Here is a 26,839-nt window from a genome sequence, read left to right as displayed (position 1 = left end):
CAGCCTGGGTGAAAGAGCAAGACTCTGTCTCAAAAAATAAAAAAGATTCATGACTCCATAAATTATATATATAGATTTAAAATATCTACATATATATCTGTATTGATACAGGCACATTTATGAACCCACCCACCAAGACATACAAACACAAGTAATTCCAAATTTCAAATGGGATGTGGTCTAAAATTAATTTGGTTTCAATTCACAGTAAAACAATGTTATAAATAGTAGGTTATCAGTCTTGCTAACAAAAGTTTACTTAATAACTTAATGCATAGCTAAAATATTACACATTAGTAATTTTTATTTATTTTTTTACTTTTTCTCTTCTGTAGACCTCTGTGGACACAGTAATTTTTAAAAGCAGAAAACATAATATCAATAATTTAAAAACGAGAAAAACGACAGAATTAGCCAGGAAGTTATTCCTCTTGAGCACATGAATACTCTTTACTAAGGTCCTTGTCTCTACCCATCAGCCGAAAGTCCTACTTGTTTTCTCACCATCTAGCACCTCTGCTCGAGATTACCCCCCCACCTCAGATTGTAGGCTTCAGTTTCAACTGGCTCAGCTCCTGTTTGCCTTTCTATGATATGAAACTATTTCCATGAGGCAATGAGGAAACAGGCGGAAATCCACATGACAGAAAGCCGGTAAGGACGCAGAATGCCAGTTCTGCTGGAGAGGGTGGGAATCTTGCCTCCACCTTGACTTTTCTGTATTTTATGTAGTGAGAAACCGAATCCAGTTAAGATGCTTTTCATTTTCATCATTCTGTTTTCTCTTAATCAGGTGTTATAACACACGGAATATAAAAAACACTTACTTCATTCCCTGACCATCTCTTATCACCACTGTCCACACTATTGAAGCCTGAATCAAGGGCTCCATAAGGGCGACTTGAGTACAGTTCTTCATGGCTGCCGAAAAGAGACTCTGTTACTGCCAAGTTTGTTATTTTAACAATTAAAATTTGAAATTAAACAGATCAATTTTCTAAAAAACAAGAAATGTGGCAGTCACTTAACTATTAGAACTAAATGGGCTTTAATTTTTTAATATGAAAAATTCCAAATAGAAACAAAGCAAACAGAATAGCATGAGACCTCATGTACTCATTATTATCCAGCTTCAAAACAATCACACCTCTGCAATTCTTGTTCTTCCAATGAGGCGAGTTTACTAGGACTGTGCTTTTAAGCAAAACTTGAGAGGTTCAAGAGAAGGCCTGAGAGGTTCTCTTTTCAGTAAAGTCCATAAACATTACTTCACTTTGACTGAAACACCTATCCTGCTTGTTTAAAGGCCTAAGAATTTAATTCTTGCTACTTAAGACTGCTCCATACTCAGGAGGCTGAGGTGGGAGGAATGCTTGAGCTCAGGAGTTTGAGACCAGGCTGGGCAACATAGTAAGACCTTGTTTCAAAAAAAAAGAGATTGTTCCAGATGGTTGGGACTGCAGATGACTTGTAAGTCACAGGCTGTGTAGCTGAGGGACTCATAGATTAAAAGATCCTGAAGTGATGTTAATGGTCAACAAATCCAACTCTTGACTCCTTGTAGAAAAAATGAAACTCAAAAAGTAGGAATGACTTGCCTTCAGCTAGTTACCTCAGCAGCAGAGCTAAAGTTAGCATTCAAGTCACTCAGACCAGTAGTTTTCAACTGGAGGGCCCCAAGGTGACATTTGGAGACTTTGCGAGGGTACTACTGGCATCTATCTAATGGGCAGACACCAAGGATGCTGCTAAATGTCTTACAATGTACAGGACAGCCCATCACAACAAAGAATTATCTGATCTAAAATGTCAACAGTGCCAAGGTTGAGAAACCCTTAGAACTAGACTTTGCCAGATCTAGGTAATCAACTTTACAATACAAGCATTCTGAGAATAACAGTGTTAAAACAGGTTATTTCCCTTTAGTCAAACATTCAGGCAAATTTAAGTATCCATTTTATTTGATTCTCTGTACAAAAAATATGATAGATAAAGGGACAGAATATACTTACCAGGAGCCAAAACCCAACGGTCTCCTATCATAATCCGGCAGATCTGGAGCAATCTTACAAGCTTGTATGTTCAGGTATTTAAATATGTGGACTTTGCCTTTTATACATATCTAAATAAAGTCACACAGATGTAGCCAAATTATTACTCATCTGAAGTATGCTCCTTTTTATCATATCAACATTTTATGTAACATACATTGGGAAAGGGAGGCATTTCTATCAAGTACATACAGTAATATTTAAAAACTAATAAATTATATTATTTGGTTAAGTGTTATTTTAGGTGTTTAACTGGTAAATATGTTTTCATTTTCTAGTCACTAATACATTTCAGTAATATATAAATAAATAACTTTTGATTATACTTTTCAAATATCAAATAAACTTATCACACTGACTAGTTTGCATAGTCAGAGATTTAAAGCATTTCTCCTCATTAGATTACATGAAGCAACTTTTACTTTTAGGAATCCAACAATCATATACAACTATGTTTTTGATTCTGCTTTGAGAGAGAAGAGCAGGAAATCATGAAACATTACATATATTTCGTTGCTACTTGTCCCAGAAGTCAAAACACAAATTCTTGAGGCTTATAAGACCCTTCTATTGTTAGGAAGTTTACTCATAAAGTTTTATAGTTGCCATAAAGAGTAGCATATGCCGCCGGGCACAGTGGCTCACACCTGTAATTGCAGCACTTTGGGAGTCTGAGGTGGGTGGATCACCTGAGGTCAGGAGTTCAAGACCAGCCTGACCAACACGGTGAAATCCCGTCTGTACTACAAATACAAAAAATTAGCCGGGCATGGTGGCAGGCGCTTGTAATCCCAGCTACTCGGGAGGCTGAGGCAGGAGAATTGCTTGAACCCAGGAGGCGGAGGCTGCAGTAAGCCGAGATCGCACCATTGCACTCCGGCCTGGGCAACAAGAGCAAAACTTCATCTCAAAAAAAAAAAAAAAGAGTAACATATGCTTGTACAAAATCGTCAATAAACTGCAGAGTTAAAAAGAGCTAAGGGGGCCGGGCGCGGTGGCTCACACCTGTAATCCCAGCACTTTGGGAGGCCGAGGCTGGTGGATCATGAGGTCAGGAGATTGAGACCATTCTGGCTAACACAGTGAAACCCCGTCTCTACTAAAAATACAAAAAATTAGCCAGGCATGGTGGCGGGCACCTGTACTCCCAGCTACTTGGGAGGCTGAGGCAGAAGAATGGTGTGAACCCGGGAGGCGGAGCTTGCAGAGAGCCGAGATCGCGCCACTGCACTCCAGCCTGGGCAACAGAACGAGATTCCTTCTCACAAAAAAATAAAAAAATAAAAGAGCTGAGGGAAAATAATGAGTTGGCAAAAATTTCTAGGTTGTAGGATGTCCAGCATCTACATGTAAAGCTACTTTATAATTATTACTGTATAGTTTCATTTCAGTCACTGGTAAACAAATGACCAAACTGTCTAAAGTAGGAATTTGTGACTTTAGAATTAGGAAGGTTATAATAACAATGATCAGAAAAAGAAATCTACTGATAGTTTTTAGCTCTGAAAGCTGAGTATTTTTATCTGTCTCTAGCATTTTTTTTTTTTTTTTTTTTTTTGAGACGGAGTCTCACCCTGTCGCCCAGGCTGGAGTGCAGTGGCGCCATCTCAGCTCACTGCAGCCTCCACCTCCTGGGTTCAACTGATTTTCCTGCCTCAGCCTCCTGAGTAGCTGGGACTACAGGCGCCCACCACCGCACCCGGCTAATTTTTGTATTTTTAGTAGAGACGAGGTTTCACCATGTTGGCCAGGATGATCTCGATCTCCTGACCTCATGATCTGCCCACCTCGGCCTCCCAAAGTGCTGGAATTACAGGCATGAGCCACCACACCTGGCCTGTCTCTAGCATTTATGGTGTCTACACTCAAATTTTACTAGAAAAAAATAAAGAAATTAACTAAAATTTTACAAGAAAAAATTAAGAAATTAACTAAAATTTTATTAGAAAAAAATTTAGGGAAGAATTCTTCAATTTAAAAAGAAATACCAATTTAGAGAAAGGAAAAATACTTCTGGAAACATTATCTTCTAATCCATTAATTCAAGGCTTCTCAAAAATACATATGTATGTGAATCCATTTTAAAAGAAATTATTTTCTAACCGAATGATAAATGTACATGAAATTTTAAATTTCATCCTTTGTCCAAAAAAAGTCCATGCGATGCTTCCACTATGGTTTACCTGATGCTTCCACTATGATTTGCCTGATGCTTCCACTATGATTTACCTGATGCTTCCACTATGGTTTACCTGATGCTTCCACTATGGTTTACCTGATGCTTCCACTATGGTTTACCTGATGCTTCCACCATGGTTTACCTGATGCTTCCACTATGGTTTACCTGATGCTTCCACCGTGGTTTACCTCATGCTTCCACCATGGTTTACCTGATGCTTCCACCATGGTTTACCTGATGCTTCCACTGTGGTTTACCTGATGCTTCCACTATGATTTACCTGATGCTTCCACTATGGTTTACCTGATGCTTCCACCGTGGTTTACCTGATGCTTCCACTATGGTTTATGATTTACCTGATGCTTCCACTATGATTTACCTGATGCTTCCACTATGGTTTACCTGATGCTTCCACCGTGGTTTACCTGATGCTTCCACTATGGTTTACCTGATGCTTCCACTATGGTTTACCTGATGCTTCCACCGTGGTTTACCTGATGCTTCCACTATGGTTTACCTAATGCTTCCACTATGGTTTACCTGATGCTTCCACTATGATTTACCTGATGCTTCCACCGTGGTTTACCTGATGCTTCCACTATGGTTTACCTGATGCTTCCACTATGGTTTACCTGATGCTTCCACTATGATTTACCTGATGCTTCCACCGTGGTTTACCTGATGCTTCCACTATGGTTTACCTGATGCTTCCACTATGGTTTACCTGATGCTTCGACTATGATTTACCTGATGCTTCCACTATGGTTTACCAGATGCTTCCACCATGGTTTACCTGATGCTTCCACTATGGTTTACCTGATGCTTCCACTGTGGTTTACCTGATGCTTCCACTATGATTTACCTGATGCTTCCACTATGGTTTACCAGATGCTTCCACCGTGGTTTACCTGATGCTTCCACCATGGTTTACCTGATGCTTCCACTATGGTTTACCTGTGCAGGAGGTGATTGTAGTGGATTGTTATCTAGGGTGATCGTCTGTAGGTGCCTGAGGTTCCGATAACAAACAGGGATTGTGGTAATTTTATTGCATGAGAAGTCTAACCGTATCAAAGGCAACTCCGCCAGCTCTGCAAGAAGGTAAAATGGAAATGAACAATTAATGATGTTTTACAACTAGAGAATTTTTACAAAGCTTCTAGTTAAATGTGATTTTAACACAGATATTTACTCCCATTCTCTTTTAGTGATTAACTGGTAGCAAAGTGGTAAAAATGAGAAAAGTGGTAGCAAAGTGGTAAAAATGAGATCCAGTTGCCTATAGACAGGATTACTAAAAAAAAGCAGCTTTGACCCGCTCAGAACTACAGAAAGTCTCAGAAGCTGGAGGCCCTGATACCACAAAAAGGTGAGGATAACAAAAGGATTAGATAACACTCTACATAAAGAACAGTTAAATGCCTGGGTCAACAGCCCCCACTAACACAGCTGGGGCACTATCCTTCTCCAATGTTCCCAGGAATCAGCAAGTTATTTTCTAGTGAAATTGAATCAAAAATGCTCTGAACTAAGGGATCCCAGGCACAATAGGATGACAAAAGTCAGAAGGAGTTGCCAGCTGAAAATGGAGGAGTTAAGTCAAAGTCTACACACTTAACATTAAGACCTCAGCACCTTCCCACCCCACCCTATCCTACTTCATCCCAGGAATGGCTGTACTTAAGAATATACACAATAACGAAGAAGAAATGGAGCTTCTTTCTCTGGATAAACTTCACAGTCCCATATAAAAGGCCTTTATATAATGATACAGAATTTCTTCTAATAAAATACACAGCTTGTTGTTTAATTACCATTATACAATTTCTGCCCAGTATACTGAGAACTTCTAATCAGCCATATAAAGATAGTATATGATCCACAGACATTTAGACATCTCCAACATCAAAACCAACTAACTAACCAAAAAAAGGAACTCAGAAGAAACAGGTATTTTATAGAAAGCAGAAGAAAATTTTGAAAAGCTAGACTATCTTTAGTTTCAGAAAGAGAAGGTCTTTAATCACTGAAACATAAAAGGAATATTTTTTAAAAATCACAGAATGAGTTTGTAGAAATGAAAAAATATAATGGTAGCAATTAAAAATTCATAAGAATGGTTGGAACTATTTTACCATAAGGTAACACAAAATGACACAGAAATGAATAATAAAAAATATAAGAAAAATCAGCTGGGCGCGATGGCTCAAGCCTGTAATCCCAATACTTTGGGAGGCCGAGGCGGGTGGATCATGAGGTCAGGAGATCGAGACCATCCTGGCTAACACGGTGAAACCCCGTCTCTACTAAAAATACAAAAAATTAGCTGGGCGTGGTGGTGGGCGCCTGTAGTCCCAGCTACTCGGGAGGCTGAGACAGGAGAATGGCGTGAACCCGGGAGGCGGAGCTTGCAGTGAGCCGAGATTGCGCCACTGCACTCCAGCCTGGGCGACAGAGCAAGAGTCTGTCTCAAAAAAAAAAAAAAAATCAAAGAGGATCAACAAAGAGGTCTAATAACATCCAATTCAAAATAATTCAAAAAGGGGACAGAGAAACCAGAAGAAAGAAAACTATCAAAAAAAAAAAAAAGATATAAAACAATTTCCCAAAACGGAAGATATGGATCTGTGGTTTGGAAAGGGGCCCACCAAGTATCCAGCACATTAAATTAAAACAACTCATACTATGGCACATTAACATAAAATTTCAGAGCAGCAGATAAACAGGGACCATCTTAAAATCTTCCAGAGAGCAAAAGCTGGTCACAAAAGACTGGGATTAAGAATGAATGGCATCAGATTTTCAACCATCAATTTTAAACACTGAAAGCGGAAAGTGAAAAAACACTTAAAAGGCTTGAAAGAAAATAGTTTTCAACCTGGATTTATAATCAAACAATCAAGGGGGAACATAGAATAAAGACATTTATTTTCCAGTGAAGTCTCAAAAATATGTTCTCCCATGACGTGTTCCTGGGAAGCTACTAGGAGATGTCCTCCAGCAAAACAGGGAGTAACTGAGGAAGATCCAGAGTCTAGGACTCAGAGTATTTAACACAGAAGAAAGAAAGCTGGGCAGCAGGCCAGGCGCAGTGGCTCACGCCTATAATCCCAGCACTTTGGGAGGCCAAGGCGGGTGAATCGTGAGGTCAGAAGTTCAAGACCAGCCTGGCCAAGATGGTAAAACCCCATCTCTACTAAAAATACAAAAGTTAGCCAGGCGTGGTGGCGGGCTCCTATAATCCCAGCTACTTGGGAGGCTGAGGCAGAGAATCACTTGAACCCGGGAGGGGGAGGCAGAGGTTACCGTGAGCCGAGATCGCGCCACTGTACTCCAGCCTGGGTGACAGAGTGAGACTGTCTCAAAAAAAAAAGCTGGGCAGCAATACCAGAGAACAGCCAGTCCATATCAGAAGAGAAAAAAAGGGCTCAGTGAGGCAGAAGTGCAGGGAAAAAAGGGATAGAGAATCTGGTCTGACTAGAAAGCCTGCTGGAAAAAGAGGGTGGAATTAGCCATAGACACACACAAAAATAAGCATATAAAAAGATAAGAAACTATTACCTCCAGGAAAAAAAAAAAAAAAAAAAGCCGGGCGTGGTGGCTCAGGCCTGTAATCCCAGCACTTTGGGAGGCCGAGGCGGGTGGATCACGAGGTCAGGGGTTTGAGACCAGCCTGACCAACATGGTGAAACCCCATCTCTACTAAAAATACAAAAATTAGCTGGGCATGGTGACGGGCGCCTGTAATTCCAGCTACTCAGGAGGCTGAGGCAGGAGAATTGCTTGAACCCGAGAGGCGGAGGCTGCAGTGAGCCGAGATCATGCCACTGCACTCCAGCCTGGGTGACAGAGCAAGACTCTGTCTCAAAAAAAAGAAAAAAAAGAAAAAAACATGTACAAGAAAGGAAATAAAATCAGAGTACATCACTTGAATTGGCAGGGAACAATGTTTACATAATTACAGTAATGTGAACACTGAGTAACAATTTAATCAGAAGTTGTGCTAAAACTACACTGGGAAGATGGGAGGAAAGCAGTAAAGGCATGGTATGGTGACAGTGTAAGGAAACTAAATCCTCATCTGTCATCACAATAGGAAGCTGACATAAGTGTCAAGGTTGCCCAAACCAGCAATAGCTATAAAAACATATCAGTTAGAAATATGTCAGCAGTCTGGGCACTGTGGCTCATGCCTGTAATCTCAGCACTTTGGGAGGCTGAGGTGGGCGGATTGAGTCCAGGAGACCAGCCAGGGCAACATGGTGAGACCCTTGTCTCTACAAAACAATACAAAATTTTCTGGGTGTGATGGTGCATGTCTGCAGTCCCAGCTACTTGGGAGGCGCAGATGAGAGGATGGCTTCAGCCCACGGAGTTCGAGGCTACAGTGAGCTCTGGTCATGCCATGCACTCCAGCCTGGGCAACAGAGTGAGACCCTATCTCAAAAAAAAAGAGTCAAAGGAGTTTAATGAAGGTACACACTTTTGGCCATTGAAATTGGTGTGCAGGGAAGTTTGAGGCAGGGGAACGACATTATTTAAGATTCTTGGCTGGGCACGGTGGCTCACGACTGTAATCCCAGCATTTTGGGAGGCTGAGGCAGGCGGATCACGAGGTCAGGAGATCAAGACCATCCTGGGCAACATGGTGAAACCCAGTCTCTACTAAAAATACAAAAAAAGCCAGGCACGGTGGCTCACGCCTGTAATCCTAGCACTTTGGGAGGCTGAGGCAGGCGGATCATGAGGTCAGGAGTTTGAGACCAGCCTGGCCAACATAATGAAACCCCGTCTCTACTAAAAATACAAAAAAAAAAAAAAAAATTAACTGGGCATGGTGGCGGGCACCTGTAATCCCAGCTACTTGGGAGGCTGAGGCAGGAGAATCCCTTGAACCTGGGAGGCAGAGGTTGCAGTGAGCCAAGATCGCTCCACTGTACTCCAGCCAGGGCGACAGTGTGAGACTCCATCTCAAAAAAAAAAAAAAGAAGTAAAAATACAAAAATTAGCTGGGTGTGGTGGTGTGTGCCTGTAATGCCAGCTACTCGGGAGGCTGAGGCAGGAGAATGGCATGAACCCGGGAGGTGGAGCTTGCAGTGAGCGCACCACTGCACTCCAGCCTGCGTGACAGAGTGAGACTCCGTCTCAAGAAAAAAAAAAAAAAGATTCTTAATATTTTTTAATATTTTTTGAATGATGTAACATATTATTTGGTAAAAATTAATTTTAAATCAAAATGGCAATATAACAAAAGATATATGACATGTACCAAATTGCAATGTTAGAAATTACCAATTAAGTAACACAAACTTCCACACGAACGAATGTAGCTGTTGGAATAAAGCTTCACTTGCCAACTCAGTTCAACTGTATGTGCTGAGATTATAAATAAACTGTTAAAAAAAATTGAAACTATTTGTGTGATAAACCATTTTGTCGGCAGTCTACAATCAAAATAAGATACAGAAATAAATTAGTTGATGAAACTATTAAGCTTCCATTGTCATCTGAAATGCTCAATTTTCATTTTGATTAAAACCCTAATATTCTCATTAATTGATTTCACACTAAATATTATTATAGGCGTAAGTCTTTGAAAACCAACCACAGTAGGCGAGTCCTGAGTACAGAGGTAACCCTAGGGAGAAATTTGGGGTTATAAGGTCCTAGAGGTCATGATTTTGGTTTTGCTAACCTTCATTTACATTCCTGAGTTGGTAGCAAACAGAACCAGGAGAAAATAAGGAAGGCCCTGAGGATAAAAAGTGTGAAGGTTCCTGGACAAGCCAAGTGAGAGGAAAGACACGCGAGGTTTTGGTTGCAGTAAGTATATAAAAGTGGACTGAAAAGGTCACGTTCTTACACATTTACTTGGAATCCAAAATGTCAAAGCTCCACTAGTATGTTAGAACTAAATTTTATGCTGTATCAAATTGGTATAAATATTTGAATTCCACAGGGAAAGCGAAAACATCATTAGTTAATTCAACATGTATTGTGGCCAGGTGCAGTGGCTCACGCCTATAATCCCAGCACTCTGACAGGCTGAGGCAAGTGGATCTCTTGACCCCAGGAGTTTGAGACCAGCCTGAGCAACAGGGCAAAACCCTGTCTCTACTAAAAATACAAAAAGTAGGTGGCATGGTGGCAAGTGCCTGTAGTCTAAGCTACCTGGGAGGCTGAGGTGAGAGGATCACCTAAACCTGAGAGGTCGAGGCTGCAGTGAGCCATGTTCGTGCCACTGCACTCTAGCCTGAGTAATGGGAGTGAGACCCTGTCTCAACACAAACAAAATATTGATTGTACACTGTAAGTCATATTTTGTCAAAGAACCCAGAAAAGCACTGTCATGAAAATACCTTGAGAAGATTCCTTGTTTTTCTGGAATGTTTACCAATATATTTCTGTATTTGATTCAAATTAATCTAGAGAATAGTGCAGGGGAAAGTAAATGAGAGCACGGTTGAGACAAGACTTGCCATGAGCTGATGACTCTTACTGCTGGGTGATGAGCAGAAACATATAGGAAGAAATATATATTCTGGATCTCATAAAATAATAGCTCTCATTTTCATCTTCCTTTCTAGCATATTCTGTTTCATTAATTTGTGAAAGATTGATAAACTAGACTTCATTAATGTTTAATCATTTTTATCAAATACATACATCAGAGCTTGTAGTCAGCCTAAGTAAATAACCCGTCTCTTAGTGCAGTCTCTCACCCCATTTATCATTCACTCTACACATCACCTCCACATGGTTCATTAGCCTCTGTTTGAACATCTCCAGTGACCGGTTAAGTTCAGGTCAAAGTCCATTTTTAAGTGAGTGCTAACTGCAGAAATGTTTTTCATTATACTACACTATCCCCTTATCCAAACATGTTACATTTCCCCCAAACAGTCATGCTTACTGAAATTTCCAGGGACCCTACCCTGAGTTATTAATTACATCGGTTGACAAGATCTAAAAACAAAATCAAAGGTCAAGAGTTATCAAACCTTTTCACTGAAGAGGCTTTTAAAATCCACAATGGAACAGACAACACTATTAAATAAACCATTAGATTTCAAACACTGGAGGTAACACACACATACTCTCTCACACACACACAAACACACACAGACACACACACACTCTCTCTCTCTCTCCCCACCCCGTTTTTTTAAAGAGGGTCTCTTTCTGGTGCTCAGGCTAGAGTGCAGTGACACCACCACAGCTCACCGCAGCCTTGGCCTCCTGGGCTCAGGGACTCCTCCCACCTCAGCTTCCTGAGTAGCTGGGACTACAAGAGTGCGCCAGCCCCCTGGGCTAATTTGTTAATTTTTTGTAGAGACAGACTCCCTATATTGCCCAGGCTGGTCTCGAATTCCTGGGTTCAAGCAATCCTCCCTCATCGGCCTCCCAAAGTGTTGGCATCACAGGCAGGAGCCACAGCGCCCAGCCTGGATGTAACCCTTATACATTTTTGTCTTGATTGGTCTGAGAGAGCTTTAAAATAATAAAACAGGCCGGGCGCGGTGGCTCACGCCTGTAATCCCAGCACTTTGGGAGGCCAAGGCGGGCGGATCACGAGGTCAGGAGATCGAGACCATCCTGGCTAACACGGTGAAACCCCGTCTCTACTAAAAATACAAAAAATTAGCCGGGCGTGGTAGCGGGCGCCTGTAGTCCCAGCTACTCGGGAGGCTGAGGCAGGAGAATGGCATGAACCCGGGAGGCGGAGCTTGCAGTGAGCCAAGATCGCGCCACTGCACTCCAGCCTGGGCGACAGAGCGAGACTCCGTCTCAAAAAAAAAAAAAAAAAAATAATAATAATAATATAATAATAATAAAACAATTATTTCATGGTTTCTTATTTCATAGTTTCTTACCTTCAGGCAAATGTACTAGGTGATTTCTTCTTACATTAAGGTCTCTCAAGGCCTCCAGGTTACCAATTTGGGAAGGTATAGTTTGAATTTCATTGCAGCTCACATCCTATTTTGAAAAGATACAAAATAAAGATTGTCCTAACATTACAAACTTGTCTGCTTTACACTGTCTATAAAATTAGATATGTTTGGGAGACCTTCTCGTATCTCACTTAATAGCTTAATTCAATGGTTCTGAAAAGAGACTACCTACAGGTTCGAAGATTAATAAATTCAGAATACCATAATTCTGAGATCAGCCAAAATAATTTGTAAACCCATCATTATATGAACAGAGGGAAGCTGCCACATTAACACTTAAAATTCTTCCAATATGACTAAAAGAAAATAATACATTTACTATTTAGAAAAGGCCGCTTGCTGCCGAGTATGGTGGCTCATGCCTGTAATCCCAGCACTCTGGGAAGCCGAGGTGGGTGGATCACGTGAGCCCAGGAGTTTCAGACCAGCGTGGGCAACATGGTAAGGCCTTGTCTCTATTTTCTTTTTTTAAAAAAGAAAAAAGAATAAAAAGAGACTGCTTGCCAAATTTTTCAATAAGCCTCAAACGTTAATTTCCTTAAAGTATCCTTAGAGAAAATACTATTTTTACTTTTCCTACCAATCAATAATTGAAGTAGAATCAGAAGCTAGACTTTTTTTTTCTTTTTTTTGAGATGGAATCTCACTGTTGTCACCCGAGCTGGAGTGCAATAGCACAATCTCAGCTCACTGTAACCTCCGTCTCTCGGGTTCCAGCAATTCTCCTGCCTCAGCCTCCCAAGTAGCTGGGATTACAGGCACCCACCACCACACCCAGCTAATTTTTGTATTTTTAGTAGAGATGGGGTTTCGTCATGTTGACCAGGCTGGTCTCGAACTCCTGACCTCAGGTGATCCACCTGCCTCAGCCTCCCAAAGTGCTGCGATTACAGGCATGAGCCACCGTGCCCGGCCAGAAGCTAGACTTCTGAGTCCAATGCTCTAGGCATTAAAATGGTTCTAAAAGAAGTTGAAAGGATATAGGTTCAAATCCTAGCTAGAAAAAAAAAAAAAGTTGAAAGCATAGAAAAATCGAGTCTGAGCCAAAAGGTAATAGCAATGTATAATCTCTCAGAAAATACGTATGTTGAAAACAGCAGTTTGCTTTCACTTAATGAAGAGGAAAAAAAGAGCGAGCCAACAAGGATGTTGCTGAATGACCATTAGATGGGAATGGAGAGCTTTAGGGACACTCATTCTTTTTTTTTTTTCCAGACGGAATCTCACTGTTGCCCAGGCTGGAGTGCAGTGGTGTGATCTCGGCTCACTGCAACCTCTGCCTCCCGGGTTCAAGCGATTCTCCTGCCTCAGCCTCCCAAGTTGCTGGGATAACAGGTGCGTGCCACCACGCCCAGCTGATTTTTGTATTTTTAGTAGAGATGGGGTTTCACCATGTTGGTCAGGCTGGTCTCGAACTCCTGACCTCAGGTGATCTGCCCCTCTCGGCCTCCCAAAGTGCTAGGATTACAAGTGTGAGCCACCGCGCCTGGCTGGGACACTAATTCTTATTCTGCCACAAGTTCCTTATATGACTGAAGATATCAATTAACCATTTTTGTAGAAAACAAAAAGCAGCTTCTATAACACATCTCTATCTTTTAAGTATTTAGGATTGAATAAGTAGAAACAAAATGTTTAAATGATTTGAAAATAAGAATTTGAATTATAGTTTACTTCTAGTTCATGTTTTTAACCCAAGTTCTGAAGAGATGCTGATAAACATACATTCTGATCTTTATGTCTTAGTTCTAACTGGCTCCAAAAATAGTGGTCTAGAATGTAGACTCTAGTTTAAATATATTTGTGGATTTTCCCATGTAACCTCTTATATTCATAATCTACCTGGAAAAAGTGATCCAACTATATTACATATGTGTTAATTTATGATAACCATCTTCCATCTTTGTTAATAAACCTACACGAAACCATATCCCTAAATCCTAATGGACATAATTGTATTTGACCACTTCAGAAAGAGTTAAGGTAGTCTGGTTTCAAATACTATTTCTGTTATATAACCTTAGGCAAGTTATTTAACCTATTTGAGTGCTAGCTTCCTCAGCTATAAAATGAAAATAATTTTAGTAATCAATTCATAATATTATTATGGTGATTAAATGAGAAAATTATTATTCCCATGCTCAGAAGGTAAATACTCAAGAAGTGATTTGGTGAAGGAGTTCAATTAAGTGTCTTAGAAAATACAGGGCAACAGGGCCGGGCGCGGTGGCTCACGCCTGTAATCCCAGCACTTTGGGAGGCCGAGGTGGGCGGATCACAAGGTCAGGAGATCAAGACTATCCTGGCTAACACGGTGAAACCCTGTCTCTACTAAAAATACAAAAAAATTAACCAAGCATGGTGGCGGGCGCCTGTGGTCCCAGCTACTCAGGAGGCTGAGGCAGGAGAATGGTGTGAACCTGGGAGACAGAGCTTGCAGTGAGCCGAGATTGCACCACTGCACTCCAGCCTGGGCGACAGAGCAACACTCTGTCTCAAAACAAACAAACAAACAAACAAACATGGCAATGAAGTATATTTTACTTTATAGAGTGGGAGATAGCGTCTAAAGATATAATGTAAGGCAAAAAATAAACCTGACCTTTGTAGTGCCATTCCCCTACAGGAGCTAATCAAAAATCAGAATATTGATGATACAAACAAATTTATTTTGAAAAATTCAATTATATTAACATATCTCAAAAATTTAATGACACAGAAATCATTTAATATTGGTTAGAACCTAATTCTAATGACCTTTTCCCATCTGTGTGGGCCAATTAGGCTTGTACTTTCCGTTCTTAATTCTGTGTGCCAACCACTTGAGTACGGAAAATTCAGTATACAATTCATTACCAATACTGGAAAATAAGTCAAAAACATATATCAATAATAAATCCTTGCCATATAAAAGACTATGGTATGACTTTGTATACATATCTCTCTCCAAGGTTTCATATATATATATATATATACACACACACACACACACGCACACACACACAATACATACACACACACACGTTGGACAATCAAAAATATTAACTTACAAGTTCCATCAAATGTCTAAGGTGTCCAATTTCTTCTGGAAGTGACACCAATTTGTTATTACTAGCAATTAAGACTTTCAATGGCAAATTACACAAGTGTACCGGCAATGTTGACAGTTGGTTCCGACTAAATGGGTAAGTAGAAAGAGAGAAGAATCAGAGTCCACCACTGAAGAAAAATTTTCTCTCTTTCTCACGCTATACTCAGTAAAATAACAAATATGAGTCTTGCAAGAAACAAACAGGGTACTGGAGTTCTAGCCTTCGTTTTATTGGTGGTCAGCTTTATGGTTACAGGCACAGTGTTGAACTTAATCTGCATCTTACAGAGATTTCTCATCTGTAAACTGAAGATCTTAGTATCTCCCTACCTATCTTACAGGGCCCTTGCAGAATAAAACTCCTTTGTAAATAATGAGGTACTACATAAACATAGTATTATTTTATTAAAGTAACATTTATGTAGGAAAAGATTTTTTAAAAGGTGGATAATATCATCCTCCTTACTTCTGAAGATTTATAAACAAAACTTGTAATCTACTTCCCTCATCATTACAATATTATAATCAAATGCACATAAATGGTGAAAATGTAGCTCTATGGAAAAAAAGCAGTAAGTTGTGATTTCATAGATCACACCAACTAAGTTACAGGTAAAGAATTTTTGTTTATACAAAAACATGCAAACCAGAACTAAAAGTAAAATAATAAAACACATCTATCGGCTGGGCGCAGTGGCTCACGTCTGTAATCCCAGCACTCTGGGAGGCCAAGGCAGGTGGATCACCAGAGGTCGGGGGTTCAAGACCAGCCTGGCCAACATGACGAAACCCTGTCTCTACTAAAAATACAAAATTAGCCGGGCGTGGAGGCATGTGCCTGTAATCCCAGCTACTCGGGAGGCTGAGGCAGGAGAATGGCTTGAACCCGGGAGATGGAGGTTGTGGTGAGCCAAGATCGCACCATTGCACTCCAGCCTGGGCAACGAGAGTAAAACCCTGTCTCAAAAGAAAAAGAAAAAAAAAAACAACCCACATCTATCAAGATAAAAATAAATTAGATCTTTACATATGTAAATTTAACCTCTTATTCCTTAGGACCAATTCCCTCCCCATTTGTAAGATCTTTTACTGAGATCATAAGCCACACTTTTTAATCCAGTAACAATTCCACTCCCAGTCATCTATCTTAAGGAAAGAGAAAAGTAAACATTTACATACAAAATTCTCTACTAATATTATTTTTATCATGGTGAAAAACTGGAAGAAACTAAGATCCCAGAGGAAAATTTATTTTCAACAGTATATAAACTGTACAACAAAATAATTACATACAAAAATAGTTTTAAAGAATGTTTCATGATAAGAGGAAAACTCATTTAAAAATTTGACTAAAAGCCTGGAAAAACAGAAGGAAAAGATCACTTATAAAATTAAGATACATTTTGATGAATTTCCTTTATATTTTTCCACATTTGCACATTATATTCAATGAACATTTGCAACTGTTATAGTGAAATAAAACAAGAGTTATTTTAAGATGTGAAAGTGGAGTAGACTAGTTGAATAGATGCATTCATACATTCGGAACTTAATATGCAAAAATACATGGTCACAAGAAACAAAGTAATTTCAGATCTATTATTCTTATTTAATGAAGCTAATTAGAAAATGTAATTGGAGAAGCACTGCTACAAGACTGCTGCAAGCTCCTCAGGCAAATGGCTCAGTAAGGTTTGTTAATTACAGGCATCCCCAACTAACAACAGCTGACTTAAAATTTTTTGGCTTTATGATGGTGGGAAAGCAATACACATTCAGTAGAAACCACACTTTACTACACTATCTAGTAAATTGTATCAGCTATTCAATACTTTATTATAAAATAGGCCTTGTGTTAGAAGATTTTGCCCAACTGTAGCCTAAGATAAGTGTTTTGAGCACGTTTAAAGTAGACTAGGCTAGGCTATAATGTTTGGTGGATTATGTGGGAAATGCATTTTCAACTTAGATGGGTTTACTGGGATGTAATCCCACTGTAGTAAGTCAGGGAGCATCTGTACTGCAAAGCCAAAGATAAAGAGAGAAACTGGAGGGACATAGGAAATACTGTTAATATATCCAAGAGCACATACAGAAACTGCTGATATGAATAGATAGCATATATATAGGTAAATATTTTAGGGAAAGAGAGGGGAAAATTGAAAAGATCACATAAAACCAAAAATTTAAAATAAGAAAACAATATTCTTACCTAATATTTAAGAATGTTAGAGCTTGTAGGTTTAAAATTGCCTCTGGAATATACCGAATACAATTTTGGTACAAGTTGAGATTTTCCAGAGAAACAAAGTGACATGCTTCTATAGGAATTTCTGAAAGGCGATTTCGCGACAGGTCTAAAAGAAAAATTAAATTAGGTTTAAAATCAGTCCTTGGAACTTATTTTATTGAAATCTTTTGATTTTCCACATAAACTAAAAAATAAAACTATTATTCTTTAAAAGTAACACAACTTCTAAGGCATATCTGCTTACAAATTATATCAAAGATCGTATCAATCAGTTCCAAATATCCTAAAACAAATAGATCCCTAAAATCCACCTTCCTAAAGGCACAGAAAATATGCTGAGGTTTTTGAAAAGCAAAACAAAAAACACTGTCCCTTTATTCACCAAAGATGGTCAAGGTCAGGTCACAAAGACTCAGGAACCATCTTTGTTCCCAATGGCCAAAGATGAGGCAATCTAAGCTTTGATAAAGATGACTGCAGTAGACTGAAATTCATCACATATACTGAACTACATGAGTTTATGACACACACTCAGAAAAGATGACAGAGAACTAATACACTATCTTGTAAACTGGTGATACGGTTTGCCTGTGTCCCCATCCAAGTCTCAACGTGAATTGTATTCCCCAGAATTCCCGCACGCTGTGGGAGGCACCCAGTGGAGAGGTAATTCAATCATGCAGGCCGGTTTTTCCGTGTTATTCACGTGATAGTGACTAAGTCTCACGAGATCTTACGGGTTTATCAGGGGTTTCCACTTTTGTTCCTGCCTCATTTTCTCCTGCCGCTGCCGTGTAAGTAAGTGCCTTTTGCCTCCCGCCATGATTCCGAGGCTTCCCAGCCATGTGGAACTTTTAAGTTCCATTAAACTTCCTTTTGTTCCCAGTTTCACGTCTGTCTTTATCAGCAGCATGAAAACGAACTAATACAACTGAAGGAAAAATCAAACATTTGAGGAAATAAAGAGAAAAAAATCAAACATTTATCCTGCCTTCCCTATATAAAGGTATCACTGAGTAAACAATGGATGGGAGCATCTCTCTCTATAAAAGTATTCTAGTTATGAATAAAAAAGAATGATAGAATATCACAATTTTGAAAGCCCTATGAATTAATGGATCTAGAATTGAACATCAATGACTGTTATCTTTACAAAAGATAATCAGAAATTACATGCCTCAGGCCAGGCGCGGTGGCTCACGCGTGTAATCCCAGCACTTTGGGAGGCTGAGGCGGGTGGATCACTTGAGGTCAGGAGTTTGAGACCAGCCTGCCCAACATGGTGAAACCCCATCTCTACTAAAAATACAAAAGTTAGCAGGGCATGGTGGCACACACCTGTAATCCCAGCTACTCGGGAGGCTGAGGCAGGAGAATCGCTTGAACCTGGGAGGCAGAGGTTGCAGTGAGCAGAGATGGAGCCACTGTACTCCAGCCTGGGCAAGAGAGCGAGATTCCGTCTCAAAAAAAAAAAAAAAGAAAAGAAATTATATGCCTCCCTTTAGAAGAACGGAACATTACCTATGGTCTTGCCAAAGGAACAGAACCTGAGTCTGATTAAGCATCTGGATCAGCTGCAAACTTTCAGAAAATGCAGAGGACAAAGGAATATGATGACAAACCATCCCTCTATCATTACCCATTTTGATTTAATTAATTACCGTGAGATTCATTTGCTTACCACTGTTTTCTCTTTTTAATCATAAAGTCACTGTTGGGAATGACTACAGTCAACGATCATTTATTGTACATTTTGAAATAACTAAAAGAGTATAATTGGATTGTTTGTAACACAAAGCATCAATGCTTGGGGTAATGGATACTTCATTTACCCTGATGTGATTATTACACATTGTATGGCTCTATCAGAGTACCTCACAGACCCCATAAATATATGCAGCCACTATGTACTCAAAGAAATTTAAAAAACTATAAGATACCACTTCATACCCACTCAGATAACTATTATTAAAAAAGGAAAAAACAACAGGTGTTGGTAAGAATGTGGAGAAATTGGAACCTTTGCGCTTTGCTGGGTGGAAACAGCCACTGTGGAAAAGAATATGGCAGTTCCTCAAAAAATCAAACACGGAAGTATATTTATGATCCATACAATCCAACAATTCCACTTCTGGGAATAGAATGAAACAACTGGTTGGGTGTGGTGGCCTGCGCCTGTAATCCCAGCACTCTGACAGGCCGAGGTGGGTGGATCACTTGAGGTCAGGAGTTCGAGACCAGCCTGGCCAACATGGCGAAACCCCGTCTCCACAAAAAATACAAAAATTAGCCAGGCATGGTGGCATGTGCCTGTAATCTCAGCTACTTGGGAGGCTGAGACAGGAGAATCACTTGAACCCAGGAGGCTGTTTGAAAGTTTCTCAAAAAACTAAAAACAGAGCCACCATATGATCCAGCTTGGTTGCAGTGAGCCGAGATGGCGCCACTACACTCCAGCTTGGGCGACAGAGTGAGACTCCACCTAAAAAAAAAAAAAAAAAAAAAACTGAAAGCAGGGACTTGAACAGATATTTGTAGGCCAATATTTACATCAGCATTATTCACAACAGTCAAAAGATGGAAACAAACCAAATGTCTACCAATGGGTGAACAGATATTTCCATAAATGTGTTATACGCATACAATGGAATATTATTCTACATTCAAAAAGGAATAAAATTCTTTGACATGGTACAACATGAAGTTTGCAAACATTATGGAGTGAAATATGCCAGACATCAAAGGATAAATATGATTTCATTTATATGAAGTCCCTAGAACAGCCAAATTCATAAAAGACATAAAGCAGAATGATTACCAGGAAGTAATGAGGAGTTAGTGTTTAACGCATACAGTGTTGCAGTCTGGGATAATGAAAAAAGTTCTGGAAGTGGATTTAGTTGGTGATAGCGGCACAACAGTATGAAGGTACTTAATACCACTGAACAGATGCTTAAAAATGGATAAAATGGCATATTTTACCACAACAATTTTAAAAATCAAACATGTAGTACTCAAAGTAGAAAAGAAATGTAATCTGCCTCCTCTTAGTGACATGTACCCTAAAAATCTCTAAAATTATGGACTTTTCTAATAACCATATCTTATGTCTCAGCAATAAAATGAATAATACACAAATTACAGAAACAAAATTTCAAAGTATTCCTGAACTTCAAATCTCAAAAATTAGTCTCACAACTGTGTAACAGAGACTGGCAGTTAGTAACTTCTTTCCTTCTTAACCCCATTTCTCTCTGCCAGGGAGAAAAATGCTTCATATTTCATTCTATTTGGCTATGTAATTATGACATTAGGACTTATTTCTTTAAATCTCAGTAACGAAGCCAGGAAAACCAAGGTTCATTCCAGTCCAAACGCAAATTAATGTTTTCAACAGTATGGCATTTATTAAGAAATGCCAGCAGTCAAAAGTCTTGTGTTCTTCTAATAACTCCTCCAGGCGGCCCCACGCAGTGACATCATCCTTACCCAATCAGCCCGTTATGCAAAACCCACATGTACAGTACCATCATTTTCTGTGAGAACAGACACTACTATGAATGCGAAAATGGCCAGGGATGATGACAAATAATCTGTATAAGAGATTTTCAACACTGAGCAATGTAAAACTGTAAAGAATATTATAGGAATAATATCCTTTAACATATAAAGAAATGGTAAATGCAAACTATGAAAATTTCTGAAATACACAATCAGTATGAAATAAACTAAAAAGTAAAGTTATTTTCAAAAAGTCCCTGAAGAATTATATAAAAGTAATAATTTAAAATATTATTTGATAGCTATTTAACAAATCACAATGATACTGTTCATGGTGCGTCCCACAGACCAAAGTTTAAACACCAAGAACATAGACAGCAGCGCAGTCACTGAAGACCCCGTGATGAGTCATGAGAGTGGGTTACACTTTTCAGACTTTCTGTTTACATCTGTCACATTTAAAAACACTCCTTGCTTAGGTATTTCCTTTTCGTTTTCAACCACCTTACCATTCCCATGAAAATTTTACTGAGATAATGCAATAAAAATCATTTTAGCTATTAATATTAATTATGTAACCCAGGGAGATCACAAAACATAGTTTTTCTAATGCTTTTCATTCAAAAGTCATATTTTTTTTAACCTGACTTTAGGTTATCTTTTAAAAACTGTTAACTTTTATTTTTATCAAAATAGTATATTTATATAACTTTAAATGCCATTTTAGTGACTTCCGCTTCTGGGAAGATGAAACAAATGTACTTTTTCCTTTTTCTGTTTTTTTCTCCACAATAATTTAAAAAATTAAATGTGTATACTCAAAGTAGAAATGTAATCTGCCTCTTGTTAGTGACATGTACCTTAAAAATCTCTAAAATTATGTAAAATTTTAATTTATAACTAAAAACCCAAGATAATATACATAAAACAGATATAAGGTTGAGAGAAGATGGCTAGGAACCTCAGGACTCAAGGAACAATAGCAATGAATTCCCTGGGTTTTCTTTTTGCCTCATGCATCCCAGACTTGGAGCTGACCTCTCCAAGTTTAAAAATAAAATAGCCAGGCACGGTAGCTCATGCCTGTAATCCCAGCACTTTCAGAGGCAGAGGCTGGTGAATCACCTAAGGTCAGCAGTTCGAGACCAGCCTGGCCAACGTGGTGAAACCCCGTTTCTAAAATACAAAAATAAGCTGGGCGTGGTGGTGGGCACCTGTAATCTCAGCTACTCAGGAGGCTGAGGCAGGAGAATCCCTTGAACCCAGGAGGCGGAGGCTGCAGTGAGCCAAGATCGTGCCACTGAACTCCAACCTGGGAGTGAAACTCCATCTCAAAAAATAAAAATAACAAAATAATAATAAAGCACCAGGAAAGGATAGCTTAGCAAGACAGAAAACTTTTAGATAATAACTGCTCTATTCCACCCAAATATCTCAGAAAAAAACTGGAAAAAAACAGGTTTCCCATGCAACCTTTGAGTAGCCTCACCCCTACTCAAAGGTTACGTGGGGAGCCTAAATTTCCATCCTTGCCAGACTGTAATGACTCTTATAATCCCCAAAATGCACAACTGAAAACATTTATAATACGAAGGACCAGGAAGATCTCAAACCAAATAAAAAACAATAAATGCCAACACTAAGATGACAGAGATGCTAGACCATCCTAAGAATGCTTCAGAGAGGAATTACAGACTCTCTTGTAACAAATGAAAACCAGAAAGCCTCAACAACAACAACAAAAAACAGAAGGTCTCAAGAAAGAAGATATGAAGGGGAAACAAACAAACACACAGAAAAAGCTCAATGGATGTGTTCAACAGCAGAGTGGAGGGCAGAGAGGAAAGAATCAGTGAGCTGCAAGACAGAACAGAAATTACCCAGCCTGAACAACAGAGAGAAAACAGACTGGGGAAAAAAAAAAAAAAAAAAAAAGACTGAACAGAGCAAGGACTTATGGGACTGTAACAATAATCTAACACTCATGTCATCAGAATCCTGGCAAAAGAGAAGGAGCTCAGGGCTGAATACTTCAGCATTTCTCAGGGCTGAAAAATGAACTGAAGTGAAAGCTTCCTAAGTTTGGCAAGAGTCATGAACCTGTAGATTCAAGAAGCTGAGCAAACCCCAAAGAGGATAAACCCAAAGACATCCACAAGACACACTATAGCCAAACTTCTGAAAACGGAAGACAGAGAAAAAAAGTCCTTTTTTTTTTTAGACAGGGTCTCACTCTGTTACCCCAGCTGGAGTGCAGTGGCACAATCATGGCTCACTGCAACCTCTACCTCTTGGGCTCAAGAGATCCTCCCACCCCAGTCTCCTGAGGAGCTGGGACTACAGGCACACACTACCACTCCTGGCTAATTTTTGTATTTTTTGTAGAGAAGACGTCTCACTATGTTGTCCAGGCTAGTCCTGAACTCCTGACCTCAAGTGATCCTCCTGCGGTGGCCTCCCAAACTGCTGGGATAACAGGCATGAGCCACCATGCCTGGCCAAGAAAAAAAAAATCTTGAAAGCGGTAAGAGAGAGACAATTGAAATGACAGGAGATTTCATATCAGAAACCACAGAAGCCAGAAAGAAGTGGCAGAACATCATCCTTTTTTTTTTCTGAGACAGTCTCACTGTCACCCAGGTTGGAGTGCAGTGGCACGATCACGGCCACTGCAGCTCTGATCTCCTGGGCTCAAGTGATCCTCCCACCTCAGCCTTCCAGGTAGCTGAGACTACAGGCATGTGCCACCATGCCCAGCTAATTTTTGGAGAGATGGGGTTTCGCCACATTGCCCAGGCTGGTCTTGAAACTCCTGGGCTCAAGTGATCTGCTCATCTCGGCCTCCCGAAGTGTTTCAATTACAGGCATGAGCCACTGCGCCTGGCCCAACATCTTTCAATCACTAAAAGAAAGACTGTTCACCCAGAATTGTATATATATCCAGCAAAATGTCCTTCAGGAATCAAGAGGAGATCAACACATTCTCAGATGAATGAAAACTGAGAGAGTCTGTAGCAGCAGATGTAATCTAAAAGAATGAGTAATGGAAGTTCTCTAAATAGAAAGTAAGGGGTGAAAGAAAGGAATCTTAAAACACCAAGAAAGGACATAGCGTATGAGTTTGCTAGAGCTGCCACAATAAAATACCACACAGTGGGCAGCTGAAACGATACAAATGTATTTTCTCAAATTCTGGAGGCTAGAAGTCTGAGATGAAGGTGTTAGCAGGGTCGCTTTCTTCTGAGGTCTCTCTCACTGGCTTGCAGATGCTGTCTTCTCTCTGAGTCTTCATATCATCTTTCCTCTTTGTCTTTGTCCTAATCTCCTCTCACAGGGACATCACTTGTATTGACTTACAGCCCAGCCAAATGATGCCATCTTAACTTAATTACCTCTTTAAAAGTACTACCTCCAAACACAATTGCAGGTACTGAGAGTTAGGACTTCAATGTACGAATTTGTGGGTGACAGACAAAATTCAGTACATAACTCTAAGCAAAAATATGGGTAAATATAAAAGACTTTCCTTCTCTTGAGTTTTCCAAATTATATTGGAAGCAAAAATTATAAGATTGCTTGATGTGATTCTAAATATTTATAGAGAAAATATTTAAGACAACTATAACAGGGAAAGAAAAGGGACGTGAAGGGGGTAAGGTTTCTATACGTCACTCAAACTCATAAAATAAGGATACCAATAGACTGACAAGTTAGACTTCTCTCATGTAATACCTAGGGCAGCAACAAAGAGAGCTACACAAAGAGATACACTCAAAAACACTACAGAGAAATAAAAATGGAATTCTAAAAAATGTTCACGAACCCCACAGGAAGGCAAGAAAAAGAACACAGAAAGGAAAACAAAGGAAACAACAAATAAAATGGCAGACTTAGGCCCTAACACATCAACAATGATATGAAATACAAATTATCTAAAAGACAGATCAAATGACCAAAATACAGAGATTAGCAAAGTGGATTTAAAAACATGATGCGGCCGGGCATGGTGGCTCACACCTGTAATCTCAGCACTTTGGGAGGCCAAGGCGGGCGGATCACAGGGTCAGGAGATCGAGACTATCCTGGCTAACCCGGTGAAACCCCGTCTCTACTAAAAAGAAATACAAAAAAATGAGCTGGGCGTGGTGGCGGGCGCCTGTACTCCCAGCTACTCGGGAGGCTGAGGCAGGAGAATGGTGTGAACCCGAGAGGCGGAGCTGGCAGTGACCCGAGATCGCGCCACTGCACTCCAGCCTGGGCAACAGAGCGAGACTCCGTCTCAAAAAAAAAAAAAAAAAAAAATGCAACTCTATGTTATTTACAAGAAACTCACTTCAAGTAGAAGGATATAGGCTGAAAGTAAAAATTCGCACCCAAACAGGAGAGGTCTAATTCCTCATTAACTCCCAATACCTGCTCCTCTAAAGCAATCACTTTTAACTCTTGTATGTGTGTATGCATGTTTTTTTTTTTTTTTTTTTGACACAGGGTCTCGCCCTGTCGCCCAGGCTAGGGTGCAGTGGTGCAATCACAGCTCACTGAAACCTGGAACTCCTGGGCTCAAGTGATTCTCTGACCTGAGCCTCCTGAGTAGCTGGGACCACAGGAGTGTGGAACCATGTCAGGCTAATTTTTCTTTTAAATTTTTTGTAAAAATGGGGTCTCAGGGGCCGGATGCAGTGGCTCACACCTGTAATCCCAGCACTTTGGGAGGCTGAGGCGGGTGGATCACTTGAAGTCAGGAGTTCAAGGGCAGCCTGGACAACATGGTGAAACTCCACACCAAACTAATTTTGTATTTTTAGTAGAGACAGGGTTTCACCATGTTAGCCAGGGTGGTCTTGAACTCCTGACCTCAGGTGATCCACCTGCCTCAGTCTCCCAAAGTGCTGGGATTACAGGAGTGAGCCACCATGTCTGGCATTCCTATGCCCTTTTCTTAGAGACCCTTATTATATTTCATGTCTGCAGTACCTTCTTTTCTGACTTTTAGGATATTGATTCCAGATTTTTGGAAATTTTTCTTTTGTCAGCACTGTCTGTTTTCTCTGGGTTCCTTTTGTTATGTTCTTCTCTTTGATGTCAGAAATGTTCTTCAAGGCCAGGCACTCATGCCTGTAATCCTAGCACTTTGAGAGGCTGAGGTGAGAGGATCATTTGAGCTCAGGAGTTTGAGACCAGCCTGGGCAACACAGTAAGATCCCTGTCTCTACTAAAATTAGAAAAAAGAAAAAAGAGAAATGTTCTTCAACTATCTAGTAGTATTTAGTTTTCTTTTCATATTTAAAAACATAGGCCAGGCACAGTGACTCACACCTGTAATCCCAGCACTTTGGGAGGCCGAGGCAGGTGGATCACCAGAGGTCGGGAGTTCATGACCAGCCTGACCAATATGGAGAAACCCCGTCTCTACTAAAAATACAAAATTAGCCGGGTGTGGTGGCACATGCCTGTAATCCCAGCTACTCGGGAGGCTGAGACAGGAGAATCGCTTGAACCCGGGAGGCAGACGTCGCAGTGAGCCAAGATCGCACCATTACACTCCAGCCTGGGCAACAAGACTGAAATTCCGTCTCAAAAAAACAGAAACAAAAACAAAAAAAACCCGTAACATTGAAATTCTGGGTGGAAGCTCTGTATGTACACTTCCCTGTAAGGTACAGTGTAGGGACCTGGCTGTTTCATTTGGGTTCTGTAAGTACCGATACCTTAAAATCTTTTCTCTTTTCCCCTAGATTTTCTCCAAAAACTCCAATAATCAGAGGAGTATATCAGCCAAGCAGGGGAGATGCCTAGAGATCTTACCATTCT

General features: G+C 40.0%; 1 protein-coding gene across 28 annotated transcripts in view; it reads right to left on the bottom strand.

Annotated features, from left to right (window-relative positions):
* LRCH3 (leucine rich repeats and calponin homology domain containing 3) overlaps nt 1-26,839 on the bottom strand; it is a 104,045-nt gene that overhangs the window by 56,298 nt on the left and 20,908 nt on the right. For all 28 annotated transcript variants that reach the window (XR_010155426.1, XR_010155428.1, XR_010155427.1 and 25 more), the window contains exons 2-7: nt 17,489-17,633; nt 15,236-15,362; nt 12,105-12,210; nt 5,185-5,321; nt 2,013-2,122; nt 828-921 (exon numbers count right to left, since the gene is read on the bottom strand). Coding sequence is in view for 14 of the 28 variants with exons in the window: in XM_054682513.2 (XP_054538488.1) it covers nt 828-921; nt 2,013-2,122; nt 5,185-5,321; nt 12,105-12,210; nt 15,236-15,362; nt 17,489-17,633 (719 nt within the window). In the remaining 14 variants the exon portion in view is untranslated. The remainder of the gene's footprint in view (nt 1-827; nt 922-2,012; nt 2,123-5,184; nt 5,322-12,104; nt 12,211-15,235; nt 15,363-17,488; nt 17,634-26,839) is intronic.

Source organism: Pan troglodytes, chromosome 2 (genome assembly GCF_028858775.2).
Source record: "Pan troglodytes isolate AG18354 chromosome 2, NHGRI_mPanTro3-v2.0_pri, whole genome shotgun sequence".
NCBI lineage: Eukaryota > Metazoa > Chordata > Mammalia > Primates > Hominidae > Pan > Pan troglodytes.
This window is presented reverse-complemented; position numbering and strand designations above follow the sequence as displayed.